Below are 14,823 nucleotides of genomic sequence, written 5' to 3' on the forward strand. Positions count from 1 at the left end.
GACAGCACATGGCCCAGCCGATACCTGACTTTCCGAAGTTCAGCCTGCACAACTGTAAGACAATAAATTTCTGTTGCTTGAAGCCATCTAAATTTGTGGTGATCTGTTATGGCAGCACCAGGAAGCACAGACCTACCTTCCCAATGGGACTATTCACTAAAGCGGTCAGTTTACGAGCTGCCAAGTCAACAGATATTTTGCCATCCTTATCATCTGTGACCTTTCCACAGCATCTGGTATTGCTGGCTTTTCCTTCCCTCCCACCTTCCTTCCTTCCTTATCGGCCCTCCCTCCTTCTTAGAACTCTTCTTCCCCAACTTAGTTCTTCTTTAAACTCTCTAATTGCCACTTCTCCAGCATCTTAGCTGACATCTTTTGACTACAGATAACTGACTCTGCGGTTCTCCAGCTCTTTCCCCTCTCTCTGTATGCTGCCAGGGCCATCTCTCCACCCTGACTTCAGTTACCACTAGGTGGAGAATGCTCCAAAGTTTCCAACCTTTCTCCTAATTCTCAAATCTGTCATCTACTTCTATATTAAGCATCTCCGCTCAGAAATTCCACAGTATTCAAACTCATGTACCAAGATTCAATGAGCATCTTCCATGTGCCAAGTACTGAACCAGGTTCTAACGAACAAGAGAAATGACAAGGCCCTTGTCCTTACAAAATTTACAAAATAGTAAGACAGACATAGTATTAATGAATAATTTCTGGAATGTTGAGTACTGCAGGGAAGTAATGGATGTGATACAGTGTGTGCGTGCGCATGCATAGGATAAATAGCAATTAACTAGACAATTACTTGTGGATGAGGGAGGTGCTGAAAGCAGAGAGAAGACAATTCCAGAAGGAAAAAAACAGCATTTTTAACTGACCTTTGCTCTCTCAGATTTAACTGGTCATTAAGTTTTATACTTTGTTTCCTTAGTATCTCTAAATTTAGTCCCTCTGAACAAGTGCAGGCCCTTTCAAGAGTTCTCTAACAGGTTCCCTCCACTTCCTTTTTTTCGTCTCCAATCCACTTGCCCACACTCCTGCCAGTTTCTTAGACTGGGTCATGCAGGTCGCTCATTTTAAAAACCTTCAACTGTTCTCAAACTCTTCGACAAGAATACAAAGTCCATTATAATCTGTCCCCTGACTCCCTTTCCCATCTCATCTCAACTTTTCCCACAAACTCTCTGCCCCCGCTCTGGAACGATGGGCTCTCAGGTAACTCCCCCATGCTCCACCCACTCTCTCCTCTGCACTTCTCAGCTCTGCCAACAATAATGTCCTTACTCCTCAGAGCCACCTGGCAAATACCTACTCAGTGTTCTCTTGGGAAACCTTTCTGAAAGTCCAGGTCTTTCTCTCCATTTCCATTATTAAAATCTCTTTATTGAATGTGCTTAATTATGCATATTTATGTCGGTTTGCCACACCAGCTGTAGAACTCTGCTAGGCAGGCAAGGTATTCTGTTTGCCTGGGTAGCCACAGACATAGAAACAAGGTGCACTGGGTTCTTAACATATGCTGCCAAATTTAGAAAATAATGAACTCAAAACACAAGGGTAGGCACAATGGTAGATAAGTGATACAACAGAAAGTACACAGACTTTCCAATGTAAATTCTAGCTATGCCAACTTCTGAGGTGATCCTAGCACTTAACCTCTACATCCTCAACTATACATGGGAATAATACCACCCATCTCCCAAGGTAACTGTGAGGGCTTGGTAAGAACTTACATAAAGTGCAGTGGATTCTATAAATGTGAACAATCTCTCTGAAGATGATGTCTACGTATCTAGTACCCTCCCTTCCTTCTGGGAACTACTCTGTAGTTTGCAACAGTTTTCATATGACCACATGCCCCCTGGTTAGCTAACTGGTCCAAGGGTGGGTACTGACTCACACTGGGCCCATCTGAGGCCAACTTACCCTGCCCTCCCATTTCCTGCCCTTGTATGTCAGGGAAACCCCAGAATCTCTCTAGTGCTGAGGCCATAAGCCTTGAGGATTGCCAGCAGCCATGATCTGCTACATACAGAGAAAGCCTGACTGTAACAAGACAGAGCCCTTGGTGTCTGAGGTCTGGCTGCATCTCTGCTTTTCTCAGAGCTTAGTCTGGCTAAGTCCTTAAGAAGATTCCGCAAACTACCTCAAAATGCTCCCCAAAATTACCTTTTACTTTAAGCATGTGTAATTTTCAGTTCCCTATAACCCTCCTAACTAAAACACTCTTCCTCCACCCATGCAACAGAATGTCTCACATCCAGACCTATAAAGTTAGCATCTAGGATAAAAAGAGTAACCAGAAATAGTTCATGCTTGGAAGAGAGAGAGGAACCATGAAGCTGAAAATGATCTGAGGGTGGAGATCAAAGAAAGTTGAAGTCTATCAACAGGTAGGAAGTTGGAGAAAGGGGAGGCCAAAAGCGAGGGGCCAAAACCTGTATTAAGGTCTCAGTGGGCTGGAGGCCAAGTAAGGATATTTCACATGAACAATCACACCCTGCTGGCTCATTTCTTCACTACACGGCCTGACCCCTTCACTAAGCTAGGGGTGGAACTTTCCTATACAGTAAGTGTAGGGAAAATGGGAAGAAGGACCAGAAGGATGGAGAAGCACTGGATCTCAACAGAAAGCCAACACTTGAAAATGGAAATCTTAACTGTAGAGTAGGGAAAGAGAAACAAAATTTTCATTCACATGTTGTTTTACTCACTGAACCAAAATTTAGCAACTGCCTAGATTTGGTCACAGCCTCATGCATTCTACAGAGGTGAGTTATACATTAAAAAAAAAACACTGAGCGTGACATGCCTAGTATTAATATTTAAACCCATATATGTCTGACTCCAACATCTCTATACTTTCAAACTCCATCCAAGTTAAAAAATAATGAAGACAAAGAAACCTCTTGGGTTTAAAAGAAAAAAAAAAAAAAAAAAAACAACTCACAGTTGAAAAGACACTTTCAGAAGAGCAGAAGCTAGACTGCAAGGAAATCATCATTTAACAAATATGTGTGCTGACACTAAGAAAATGTACAGCACAAATTTAGTCTACTTGTTAGTTGGTCACTGAAAAAAAGGAGAAATATAAGCTGCGGGCAAAGCAACCAGTTGAAAGAAAAGATGTATATATAAGCCAGTGGCGTCTTGACTGTGTTTCCAGATACACGGTTAAGAAGCACCATGGAAGTTTAAATTATACTAAAAGCACAACTTATATTCCCCAATAAAGCAGGGTTCTGGACAAAGTGGAAGAGATGATTTGAGGAAGAAGAAAAGGCGAGGCAGGAGGTAGTTTTACTTGCAGGGATGAAGAACAGGACAAGGGTTTAGGACAAGGCAGGTCAGTCACGATGCTGTGGCTGAGCAGAAATCCCATGGGAGGTTCGACCAATGGTCCTTATCTGAGGCAGATCTAGTCACAAAGGTCACACGCCTTTCTCCAGCAACCCTGAGCTATTCAGAACAAGAGAAAGCGGTGGGGACTGGCATGTGGGCCAGGTTTAGGATCTATCCAGGACATGGAGAAAAGCATCAATGGGATGATGGACCTGGGCTGAGACAGGTGATCCAGAAATGGGCAAAGGGACTGGGTAGAAGCAGAGGTAGCTAAGGGTGATGTCACTGCTAATATCACATAGGTACAAACGCTTCAGTCTGCCCTGCAGTGGAAGTCCTCCACAATCTTGTCCCCACTGACTTTTCCAGCCTGTTTCGCATTACTTTCCTCTGACACCAGATTAGTGAAGCTACCTGAATGTGCTCCAGGAATTTCAGCCAGCAAAGAAAAAGGAGGCAGGCAACAACTAGAACCAAAACTAGGGAGTTTTATAAAGCTGGAGGTGACTATTCAAATCGAAATCTGAATGAGAGGGCAAAGGAGTGCACCTCACTGGCTTTCATTGATTTTGGCTTAGCACAGCTCTTAAAGACCAACTTATTTGACAGGGCAACACAGCAGTGTTCTCTAAATAGCAGCCGTGGCTTTGTTCAGAGTTCCAGTTGAGGGGGGACTCCTCTCATTATGAAAGCAAAAGAGTCTAACTCCTGGGAAGAGGGTGGCTGGGAGAACACTGGGCAGAATGTCAGGCCCTGTGCAAGCAGGTTAAGGTTCAAGAAAAGGCTCTATTTCCATGGAACTAAGAAGCCCAGGCTCTGAGGGAATCAGACAAAGGACAACAGTGTGAAGGACATGCAGGTGCCCAGAGACTAATGAATAACATGCTTGGGGCAGCAAATTCACTGCAGAAATGAGTTCTGATTTTTTTTTTTTTTTTTTGGCCCGGCTGAGTGGTTTGTGGAATTTTAGTTCCCTGACCAGGGCCTGAACCCAGGCCCTTGGCAATGAAAGCACCATGTCCTAACCACTGGACCATCAGGGAGTTACCCTAAATTCACATTTTTGAATGACGGACATCATGGTAAGTATTAGAATTTAGAAAGTGAATAAAACTCTGCCAGATATAAATATTTAATATACATTGTGATTAATGACTGAACAGAAAAAACTAGGAATTACCATCTGGAGATGAGTGCATGTGGTGACAAGAGAACTCTTCTCAGAAAGGATGATACTGAGGAAGGTTTGAAGGATGATAAGAGGTTACTGCTTCCCGGGGGGCTTAATGGTAAAGAGTCTGCCTCCCAAGCAGGACACATGGGTTCAATCCCTGGGTCGGGAAGATCCCCTGGAGAAGTAAACGGCAACCCACTCCAGTATTCTTGCCTGGGAAATCTCATAGACAGAGGAGCCTGGCGGGCTACGGTCCATGGGGTCACAAAGAGTTGGACACGACTCAGCAACTAAATAACAAGGAGGTGACCAAGCACATAAGGAAAGGGGCTCTTTCTCTTCAAGTAGAGAAAATGATACATGTAAAGAGATCAGTAGAGAGAACAAGGTAAAACAGGATCAAATTACATATGAGAGGAATAAAAATCTCAGTTTTACACAGAACTATATATATATATATATATATATATATATATAAAGGGTGAGGGATGAGATAAAGTCAGAGAAGGAAGGGAGGGGCCAGATTCTGAAAAAATATATATAAAACGCAAAGGACTCCTCTCGCTATAAAAGCACAGGAGTCTAGATACTGGGAAGATGGTAGATTTTATCTTAGGTGGTAAAGGGGCTACTGGACATACTACGGAAGTATTAACAGAGCTCCAAGAGGGCAGTGCCCCAGTGCACAGAACCATAGCCCTCAGAAAAGAACCAACAAATATTTGCCCAAATATGGGGCAAGAGTGCAGGGTATGGGGCTTGCGGAGGAAGCAGTGGGCCAGGGCCAGAGGCTGAGGCATGCTACTCACCGCAGCAGGGCTGGCTTTGACACTCACAAGTTTCCTGACTCCTTGCTGTTCTGATGCTGTGATCTTACTCCTTAAATGTCACTCATCCCTGTGAACTAGGAATCTACTGACCCTAACAGCTGATCTGCTTAAAACCATTTTATCAGCAAGGTTTCTCCTACTTCCCTAGGCACTGTGAGCTTACCCTCCTTTTCAAACTCACAGCACTGTGCAACTTTCCCTGACTATTTACACACACGCTCCAACTCGAAGATGATTATTACTCCAACTAGACTGCAGGATCCCTGAAGACAATGACAGTATTTTACTCGTTCATAACTATCTTGGGGCTGTGTTAACATATGTGCACACACCCTGGGAGTTTATAGTTGGAACTCTCTCATGCTGAGAGTTGATCCCAAGCAATTAAGTCCTGACTGCAAACTCCCAGAAACTGTACTCCACAGAAGCAAGGAACGCTGAGCCTCCTCTCCTTAGAAAGCAGTTGAGGGACTGTGCATCTTGGTCTTTCCAGTAACTCAAGCAGCTAGCCAAAGATCTTCTTCCAACTACGTACCTTCAGAGTGCAGGTGGATCTAGCAGGCGATGCTTTAGCAGCCTGTTAAGATCATTCCATTATCCGTCTGCTTCAGTGGACACTGGCATTCATTTAGTTCGAGTTTATGTGACTATTTGTATTTTTTTGTACTAATAGAGTATACTGATTCAATCCACATAAGGACCTGGAAAATTAGCATTATGTGGGTTTCTAAACTAATCGTTTGAACTGACATACTTTCTTAAAGATCCTATCGTAAATGAAGAATTTAATCAAATGGATTAAAGAAAATAATGTAATAGCAGTTTTTGAACAATATAGTAATTACTTCATAAAGAATAAATGTCCTGTGAAAAAATTTTTAATTTCAAAATTTTTGTCTTGCCATATTTTCAAAGTAGCCTTCTGTTTACTAAATCAGCCTATATTAATTTTAACATGTATGTTTGCAGAACATAACACCACATTACTAAGATTACAACCACATAAGATTATGTAGGTGTGTGAACATGGACTAGAAAGGAAGATGAAGTAAAGTGAAGTGAAAGTTGCTCAGTCATGTCTGACTCTTTGCGACCCCATGAACTATACAGTTCATGGAATTCTCCAGGCCAGAATACTGGGAAAGGAGTATACTCCAGGGAAAGAAGTGGGTAGCCTTTCCCTTCTCCAGGGGATCTTCCCAACCCAGGGATTGAACCCCAGTCTCCTGCATTGCAGGTGGATTCTTTACCAGCTAAGCCACAAAGGAAGCCCAACAAAAATTATAAATTGATAGATTAAAGGTAAGACTGTAATTATTAGTTAAATTTTTGGTTTTGAGTAATTGTTATATAATTGTTATCTGTATGATATTCTTAAAATAAATAAAATGCTAAGGCCATAAGGTTGTTATAAAATAAACTGAATCTGTGAGCCACACAAGAAAAACTGCCAAGTGGTCTCACTTCCTATATCAACAATCACATTTAGCAAATATCACTCCCTCTACAAAGCTTTTCCTGATCTATATAGTTTCATGTTATCAGTCCACATCCTTCCAACTAGTCAAGAAGTGGAAGTGAAAACCATCTATTTGCATGCATTTAATTAATACCTAGGATTACCACCTGAACTTTCATACCCTAGGTTTATTTTGTAAAGTACAATCTTATATTTAAAGTCTAACTCTATGTAAATCAAGACTTTCCTCATCATACTATAATCTGATGCTTTCTTTTTGGAAATTAATTAATTCATTATCTTTTAAATTCTAGTACTGATACTTTAACACATTTTGTTGGTCTTTTAGAATGAAACTTAAATGTTCACACAGAACTATTCATTATTTCCAGAACAAAATAAAGTTTCCTCTCTGTTGATAACATTGGGAAATCTACCTAAAAATCATTAACCTGTAATTTTACAATTAATTTTTAATTTACAAGCTTTTAAAATATGGATTTTAAATTTGATCATTAACACATGGAATATGTGCTATATTTCTAATCTCCACTATGCAAAATTCATCAGAAATAGAGAAGAAAAAGCATGCTTTGATTTTTGCCTCTCAAAAAAACTATATATAAGAGCCCTAGTGTTAGTTGCTCAGCTATGTCTGACTCTTTGCAACCCCATGGACTGTAGACCTCCAGCCTCCTCTGTTCATGGAGTTTTCAAGGCTAGAATACAGGAGTGGGTTGCCGTGACCTCCTCCAAGGGATCTTCCAGACCCAGGTATTAAACTTACGTCTCCTGCATTGCAGGCAGATTCTTTACTGTTTGAGCCACCAGGGAAGAACTTAAGAGCCCTAATGTTTCATCAGACCAAAAATAATTAATTAGGTTAATTCTAAATTAACCTAATGTCAATATTAGTAATAATTATAAATGTTCTTTGCACTGGGACGTGTTCATTTCCAACAATTCACAAATACTGCTCAAAAACTATTTCCCTGCATCACAAGCAAATAAAGGCACTACTGACAGACTGTACATTTTTTTCACACATTAGTTCAAAAATCATTGTGAAACTGAATGATTCTTTTTAAAAAAGAATTTGACAGATTTATTAAATTAGCTAACAAAAATAATTACTTTCATGAATATTTTCTATTCATAGGCATAAAGAAGTCAGTCTCAATGGATTTTTAAAATTTATTCCCCTGATATTTTACCACATTCAAATAACATTCTAATCTACGGGCTTCCTTGGTGGCGCAGTGAATAAGATTCTGCCTGCCAATGCAGGGGTCCTGGGTTCAATCCCTGCCTGGTCTGTGGAGCAACTAAGTGTGCGTGCCACAACTACTGAAGCCCGAGCCCCCTAGAGCCTGTGCTCCACAGTAAGAGAAGCCACCGCAAAGAGAAGCCCATGCACCGCAACTACAGAAAGCTGCACAAAAGCAATGAAGGCTCAGCGCAGCCACAATGAAAAAAATTCTAACCCAGAAGGTAGGCAAACCTTCCATGACACAAATGAGGAAGCTGAGCTTTTGAGATGAGGCGACACAAATTCCTACAGTCATAATGTAAACCAAAGACTTAAATTCATTCAGTTGCGGAACTTCCTATTAAGTAAACTTATTACAGTAACAAATAGGCAATCAGCATAAGTTCCACCAATTTAAGTTTTTTAGAGAGACATACACTTTATAGGTAAATAATGCTTTCAATAAAAACAAGAAAGACTTTGAAGATGAACTTAATATCAAACTCAGAACTCAAGACACAAATATAAGCCATGTCTAAAACAGCATCATAGTCAAACAGATGTGAATAAACAGAAATTACAAATATATTAATGAAGTAAGATTAAATACATCTCTGTTGTGAAAGGTTGACAAGTTTTCAGACCAATGACAAATTTTATTCTAGACCAAATAAAAAGAAAAAAAAAAAATTTGGTCAGCAGAAAATCTGCTGAAGAATGGCATTAATGTGTGGCATTAACTGGAATGAGTGTAGCATCTTCCACTTCAAAATGAGGTCTGAAAGATTAAAAGAAAAAAATCCTGAAATACATTTCTACCTCAAAATACATATTAAATGCATTTCTACCTAGGATGGCTAAGGAAAAAAAAAATCTGTATATCACAAAACACTTTCTCACAGCTTACTTTTATTGCAATTTGCAGAACACTGGAAAATGCATAAAGAAATTACTTACAACTCTACCATCGAAAGACAACTTTTATCATTTTATTATCTCCTTCCAATCTTATTATAAAGACTTCTGATAGAGTAAAAACTCCAGCTTGTAACTTAACATTACAATATAGTAGACATCCCCATTAGAAAAAATTCTATAAGCATCTTAAAGCACTGCTTCTCATTTCAAAGTCAGACTTCCTTCCAGGTTATGTGAAGAATCCCAGAGGACCCTAAAGCACATCTGTTAAGACCGGTAACACGGACGGCACCACAGACTGCATCCGGATCCGCTGAGTAAGAAATACAATTTTTTAAAAATTGGGGAATTCAAATGCCATACAATTTCTGGGTTTTCAGGTGATGTATACCTAAATGACCCTTACTTTATCAATTTAGTAAGCTCATGATAACAATGATAATCAGTTATAGCTGTTTGTACTTTACCCTTTGCCAGACTCCTATGTACTAGCATTTCATTTTTATCAAGCTAAGAAACAGGCATATACTCATTTCACTGATGTAGAAAACTGAGGTACAAACAACTTAAGTGATTTTACAAAATTTACCCAATCAACTTGGGAGAACTAGAAATCAGGTCTTTTAAATTATCAGGATCATTTCTATTTGTGTTAATCTATACAGATGTTTTTATAAACATGACACTGTGAAAGAGAACCAGATACCCTAGTTGTTAAAATGCTTGGTAAAAACTAAAATTAAAAAAAAAAAAGGTAATGTTGCATGTTTAATTAGGCCAGGCTTGAGAAACTCTAAAAACAAGGCAATTGTCTCATTTGCAGAGGAGACATTTAATCAGTTATAAACTATTCAAAGATCTTTTTTTTTAAACATGACATAAACACTTTCAGATTCTGAAATAAGTAAAAGTGGTCAGAGTATCCTGCTTATGTAGTTATACTTTGTATCAACATAACTTACTTTATGGGTGTCTCAGTTTCCTTATGTTTGAAATGGGATAACAATACTTAACTCAGAGGGCTGTGGTGAGGATTAAATGAGTTAATAGATGTAAATCACTAAGGGTTGTCACAAAATAAGACCCATTCAATCAGTGTTAGCCATATGTTAATATAATCCTGTTTTGCTTTTTCTTTCTACCAGGAGGAAAATAGAAGCATAGGTTCTAAAACTTTAATGAAGGAAAGGAATTTCACTCTAATTTATTAAGTGCTGATGTTCAAGAATTCGATTAAGAAGATGATCTAACTGAAACCTGAATGCTGCCTAGAGCTGAAAGAGGTCAGTTTACCAAATACATTGTTTCCATTTACATTATATTTCCACATGCCTGTCAAAGTTTTAGCATCTTCACAATGACCTGCTTAAGACCATGATTCCATACTCTACTGAAAACTACATGAAAGCAACATTAAGCTGGACTTAAACGTGGAGATCAACCTAAAAACAAACAAACAAATATCTTCCAAGTGTTAAGCAACAATCCAGTTCTTATCTCTCTCAGTGTAATAAAATGGAAATTCAATGGAGAAATGTGTTCAATAATTTGATGTCAAATTGTTTTCAAAATTGCTGTTCAATGCCTGAAAAAAGTACTAAAAGGGGGAAGAAATCAGCCCAGCATTCTCTTTCAACTATGATTATTAAGTAAATAGCTTTATACGCTCTGGAATAGGTTCTCGAAGGATTGTAGTAAGAAAGAAGTTTTGTCACTTTCTGTAAGGGCTTGCCCATTTAATACGGATCGCTCCGTCTGGGCAATAGAGCACGCTGCCTTGGGTCCCAGACGCAGAGTCTGACCCAAACAATCTATCTAGACCACCATCCTGAATAGGCAGGGGTTGCAAAGGGCATGTTCTAAATCCAAGACTCAAAGATAACCAGAATAAACTCTATTCGATTTTGAACTTGACACTTTCACAAAAGATAATCGTCGTCAACTCCCTTCAATGGATTTAAGATGCTATTCAATTACCTGGCCGTTTTACTCTGTCCATCCATCCACTTAGCTTAACATTAGACAGCGCATCTCCAAAACCTCTCCTTTTCCTCACAAATACTTTCCCCAGAACAATCCAATGCCCAAAGGAGGTCTTCATAGCAAGGTCTCACTTCCCTCTTTTCAAAAAAAAAAATGAATGGGCTCCCCCAAAAGTAAAGCCTCGCCAACTTGGGGAAAAACAGCCTGCCAAGCTTTGCAATTCAACCCAGCGAGTGCGGGACCAGGCACCGAAGCGCACAACTACCCTGCGCGTCTGCAGATTCCGTAACGACCCGGACACCCTGCGCCCCAGAGGCTCCCACGGCGCCCCCACGGCCCCCGGGGCCCCGCGCGCAGCGCACTCCTTGGGAAGAACTCACCTTGCTGGGCTCCGGCGTCCTCGAGCAGCAAGAGCAGGATAAGTAAGAGAAGGAGGAACAGAGGCCTGGGGAAGGAGGTGGAGGAGGAGTTGGAGCGAAAAGGGAGGGGGTAGGAGCGGGAGAGGGGGAACGCGGCCCGGGCGGGGGCGGCGACCGCGGCCCGGACTAGGAAACGTTGAGGGCTGTGCCCGGCTCTCACCACCGCCCGGCTCGCCATCGCGGCGGCCGGCAGTCCGCCTGCATAGTGCGGCCGCCCCGGGGCCGCGGCACCGGGCGAGGAGGCAAAAGCAGCGGCGGGAGAGCAAGAGGCAGCGCGCGCTTCGCCCCACGCCGCCCGCACTCCGCGAAACCTCCTTCTTCTTCGTCCCTTCCCTCCGCTCCCCTCCCCGGGACCCCAGGCCGGAGCGCTAGGGAGGGGAGGGAGAGAAATGGGGTGCTCGAGCCGCGGAGGACAGCTGGGGCGACGCGCCTCCAGAGCCGCGTTCAGCAATCCGACCCCTGCCCACCGCGCTCGTCCTGGGCTCGGGCTGGCTGGCAGGCAGGCCGGCCGCCCGCTCCCTCGCGCTCCCTCTCGCGCGTGCTGGCCACGCCTTCACAGCCCACCCCGGCCAATCCCCGGGCAGCTCTGGTCCGTCTCCCTCTGTGCCACCCAATCAACACTCGTTCGCCTCGGTCGACCCGTTAGCTCCCCGGCCCACTCCTCGATCTCCACCGCCCCTCATCTCTCTCCTCCAATCCCCTGCGGCCTTGGGAAGCGTCCCACCCGCCTCCCCCAAAACGGGTTCCGCCCCCAAACTCTAGCCCCCGACAGCCCCCGCCCGACCCGCGCGCCTGTTATTGTTGGGACTTCAGCCCAAGCTGATCCCGGAGAGGCGGTTGCTTGCTCTGGTCAATGACTTCCGGGACTTCCCCTAGCCCGCTCTCCCTGCTGCTCTGGCCCAACTTGCTCATTGCTCCTCCCACGTCGCACATCAGGCCACTGGAAGGGGTGGGAAACCTGGATTCTGGATGATTTTAGCTGGGAGCTGAGTCTGAGGGACTTTTTTTTCCTCAATAGCAGAGCATTTTTTTTAAAAATTACATCCAGTTGTTGCAGCAACTCCCAGTTACAATAACAGATACAGTGTTCAGTGTAAGATATATATGTATTTACTGTTTCCTATGCCTTTTTACTATGTTAATGTGGGCCGGAGGATGGCCGGAAAAAAAAGTATATGACAAGATCCATGCCCCTAAAGCAATTTAAACCTGACTTCCTAACATTCACTAAGCCATTCTACCAAGACTTGTTGGTCACCTGCTGTGTACCTGCAAACGTACAAGTTGTGGGATTTGCAGTCATAATACAGAAATCTTCCAAGATCTTGTGTTGGGACAGAGATGGAAATGCATCATGAAAATCAGAATAAAATAAATACTAACTAGAGTCGCGAGTAATCAGATGGAGGCTGTTAAGAAGATGGAGTAACCAAAAGAAAAAAAAAAAGAGAGAGAACAGGCTTTGGGAAAGGGGAAAGCAAAGGACTAGGCAGAACTGGTTTTAGGAGAAAGATGCCATTTAGGATGTTTTTCTTATCTCTCCTCACTTTTCTTTGGAACTCTGCATTCAGATGGGTGTATCTTTCCTTTTCCCCTTTGGCTTTCGCTTCTCTTTTTTTCCTCAGCTTTCTGTAAGGCCTCCTCAGACAAACATTTTGCCTTTTTGCGTTTCTTCCTCTTGGGAATGGTGTTACTCACCGCCTTCTGTATAATGTCACAAACCTCCTTCCATAGCTCTTCAGGCACTCTATCAGAGCTAATCCCTTGAATCTATTTGTCACTTTCACTGTATAGTCATAAGGGATTTGATTTAGGTCATACCTGAATGGTCTAGTGGTTTTCCCTACTTTTTTCAATTTAAGTCTGAATTTGGCAATAAGGAGTTCATGATCTCAGCCACAGTCGGCTCCCAGTCTTGTTCTTGCTGACTGCATAGAGCTTCCCATCTTTGGCTGCAAAGAATATAATCAATCTTCTTGATTTCTGTGTTGACCATCTGGTGGTGTCCATGTGTAGAGTCTTCTCTTGTGTTGTTGGAAGAAGGTGTTTACTATGACCAGTGCATTCTCTTGGCGAAACTCTGTTAGCCTTTGCCCTGCTATATTCGGTACTCCAAGGCCAAATTTGCCTGATCATTGCATGCAAGATGGGCACAATAAAGGACAAAAATGGTATGGACCTAACAGAAGCAGAAGATATTAAGAAGAGGTGGCAAGCATACACAGAACTATACAAAATAGATCTTCACAACCCAGATAATCACAAAGGTGTGATCACTCACCTAGAGCCAGACATCCTGAAATTCAAAGTCAAATGGGCCTTAGGAAGCATCACTACAAACAAAGCTAGTGGAGGTGATGGAATTCCAGTTGAGCTATTTCAAATCCTAAAAGATGGTGCCGGGAAAGTGTTGCACTCAATATGCTTCAAATTTGAAAAACTCAGCAGTGGCCACAGGACTGGAAAAGGTCAGTTTTCCTTTCAGCCCCAAAGAAAGGCAATGCCAAAGAATGCTCAAACTACTGCACAATTGTACTCATCTCACACACTAATAAAGTAATGCTCAAAATTCTCCAAGCCAGGCCTCAACAGTATGTGAACCATGAACTTCCAGATGTTCAAGCTGGATTTAGAAAAGGCAGAGAAACCAGAGATCAAATTGCCAACATTCGTTGGATCATTGAAAAAGCAAGAGAGCTCCAGAAAAACATCTACTTCTGCTTTATTGACTATGCCAAAGCCTTTGACTGTGTGGATCACAATAAACTGTGGAAAATTCTTCAAGAGATGGGACTACCAGACTACCTGACTTACCTTTTGAGAAATTTGTATGCAGGTCAGGAAGCAACAGGAAGTAACAGTTAGAACTGGACATGGAACAGTCCAAATAGGGACTGGACTGGTTCCAAATAGGGACTGGACTGGTCCCAAACAGGGAAAGGAGTACATCAAGGCTGTATATTGTCACCCTGCTTATTTAACTTATATGCAGAGTATGTCATGAGAAACGCTGGGCTGGATGAAGCATAAGCTGGAATCAAGGTTGCTGGGAGAAATATCAATAACTTCAGAAATGCAGATGACACCACCCTTATGGCAGAAAGCAAAGAAGAAATAAAGAGCCTCTTGATGAAAGTGAAAGAGGAGAGTGAAAAATTTGGCTTAAAGCTCAACATTCAGAAAACTAAGATCATGGCATCTGGTCCCATCACTTCATGGCAAATAGATGGAGAAACAGTGGAAACAGTGACAGACTTTATTTTTTAAGGCTCCAAGATCACTGCAGATGGTGACTGCAGCCATGAAACTAAAACACGCTAGTTATGACCAACCTAGATGGCATATTAAAAAGCAGAGATGTTACTTTACCAACAAAGGTCCCTAGTCAAAGCTATGGTTTTTCCAGTGGTCATGTATGGATGTGAGAGTTGGACTATAAAGAAAACTGA

At 42.1% G+C, this 14,823-nt stretch overlaps 1 protein-coding gene across 1 annotated transcript in view; it reads right to left on the reverse strand.

The window, feature by feature from the left end:
* Positions 1–11,896, reverse strand: part of DCBLD2 (discoidin, CUB and LCCL domain containing 2) — an 85,282-nt gene extending 73,386 nt beyond the window's left edge. Inside the window, exon 1 of the mRNA XM_027557045.1 lies at positions 11,336–11,896. Within this exon, the coding sequence (XP_027412846.1) occupies positions 11,336–11,552 (217 nt within the window). The 5' untranslated portion in view covers positions 11,553–11,896. The remainder of the gene's footprint in view (positions 1–11,335) is intronic.
* Between the last annotated feature and the right edge of the window lie 2,927 nt (positions 11,897–14,823).

This window comes from Bos indicus x Bos taurus, chromosome 1, assembly GCF_003369695.1.
Source record: "Bos indicus x Bos taurus breed Angus x Brahman F1 hybrid chromosome 1, Bos_hybrid_MaternalHap_v2.0, whole genome shotgun sequence".
Classification (NCBI taxonomy): Eukaryota; Metazoa; Chordata; class Mammalia; order Artiodactyla; family Bovidae; genus Bos; species Bos indicus x Bos taurus.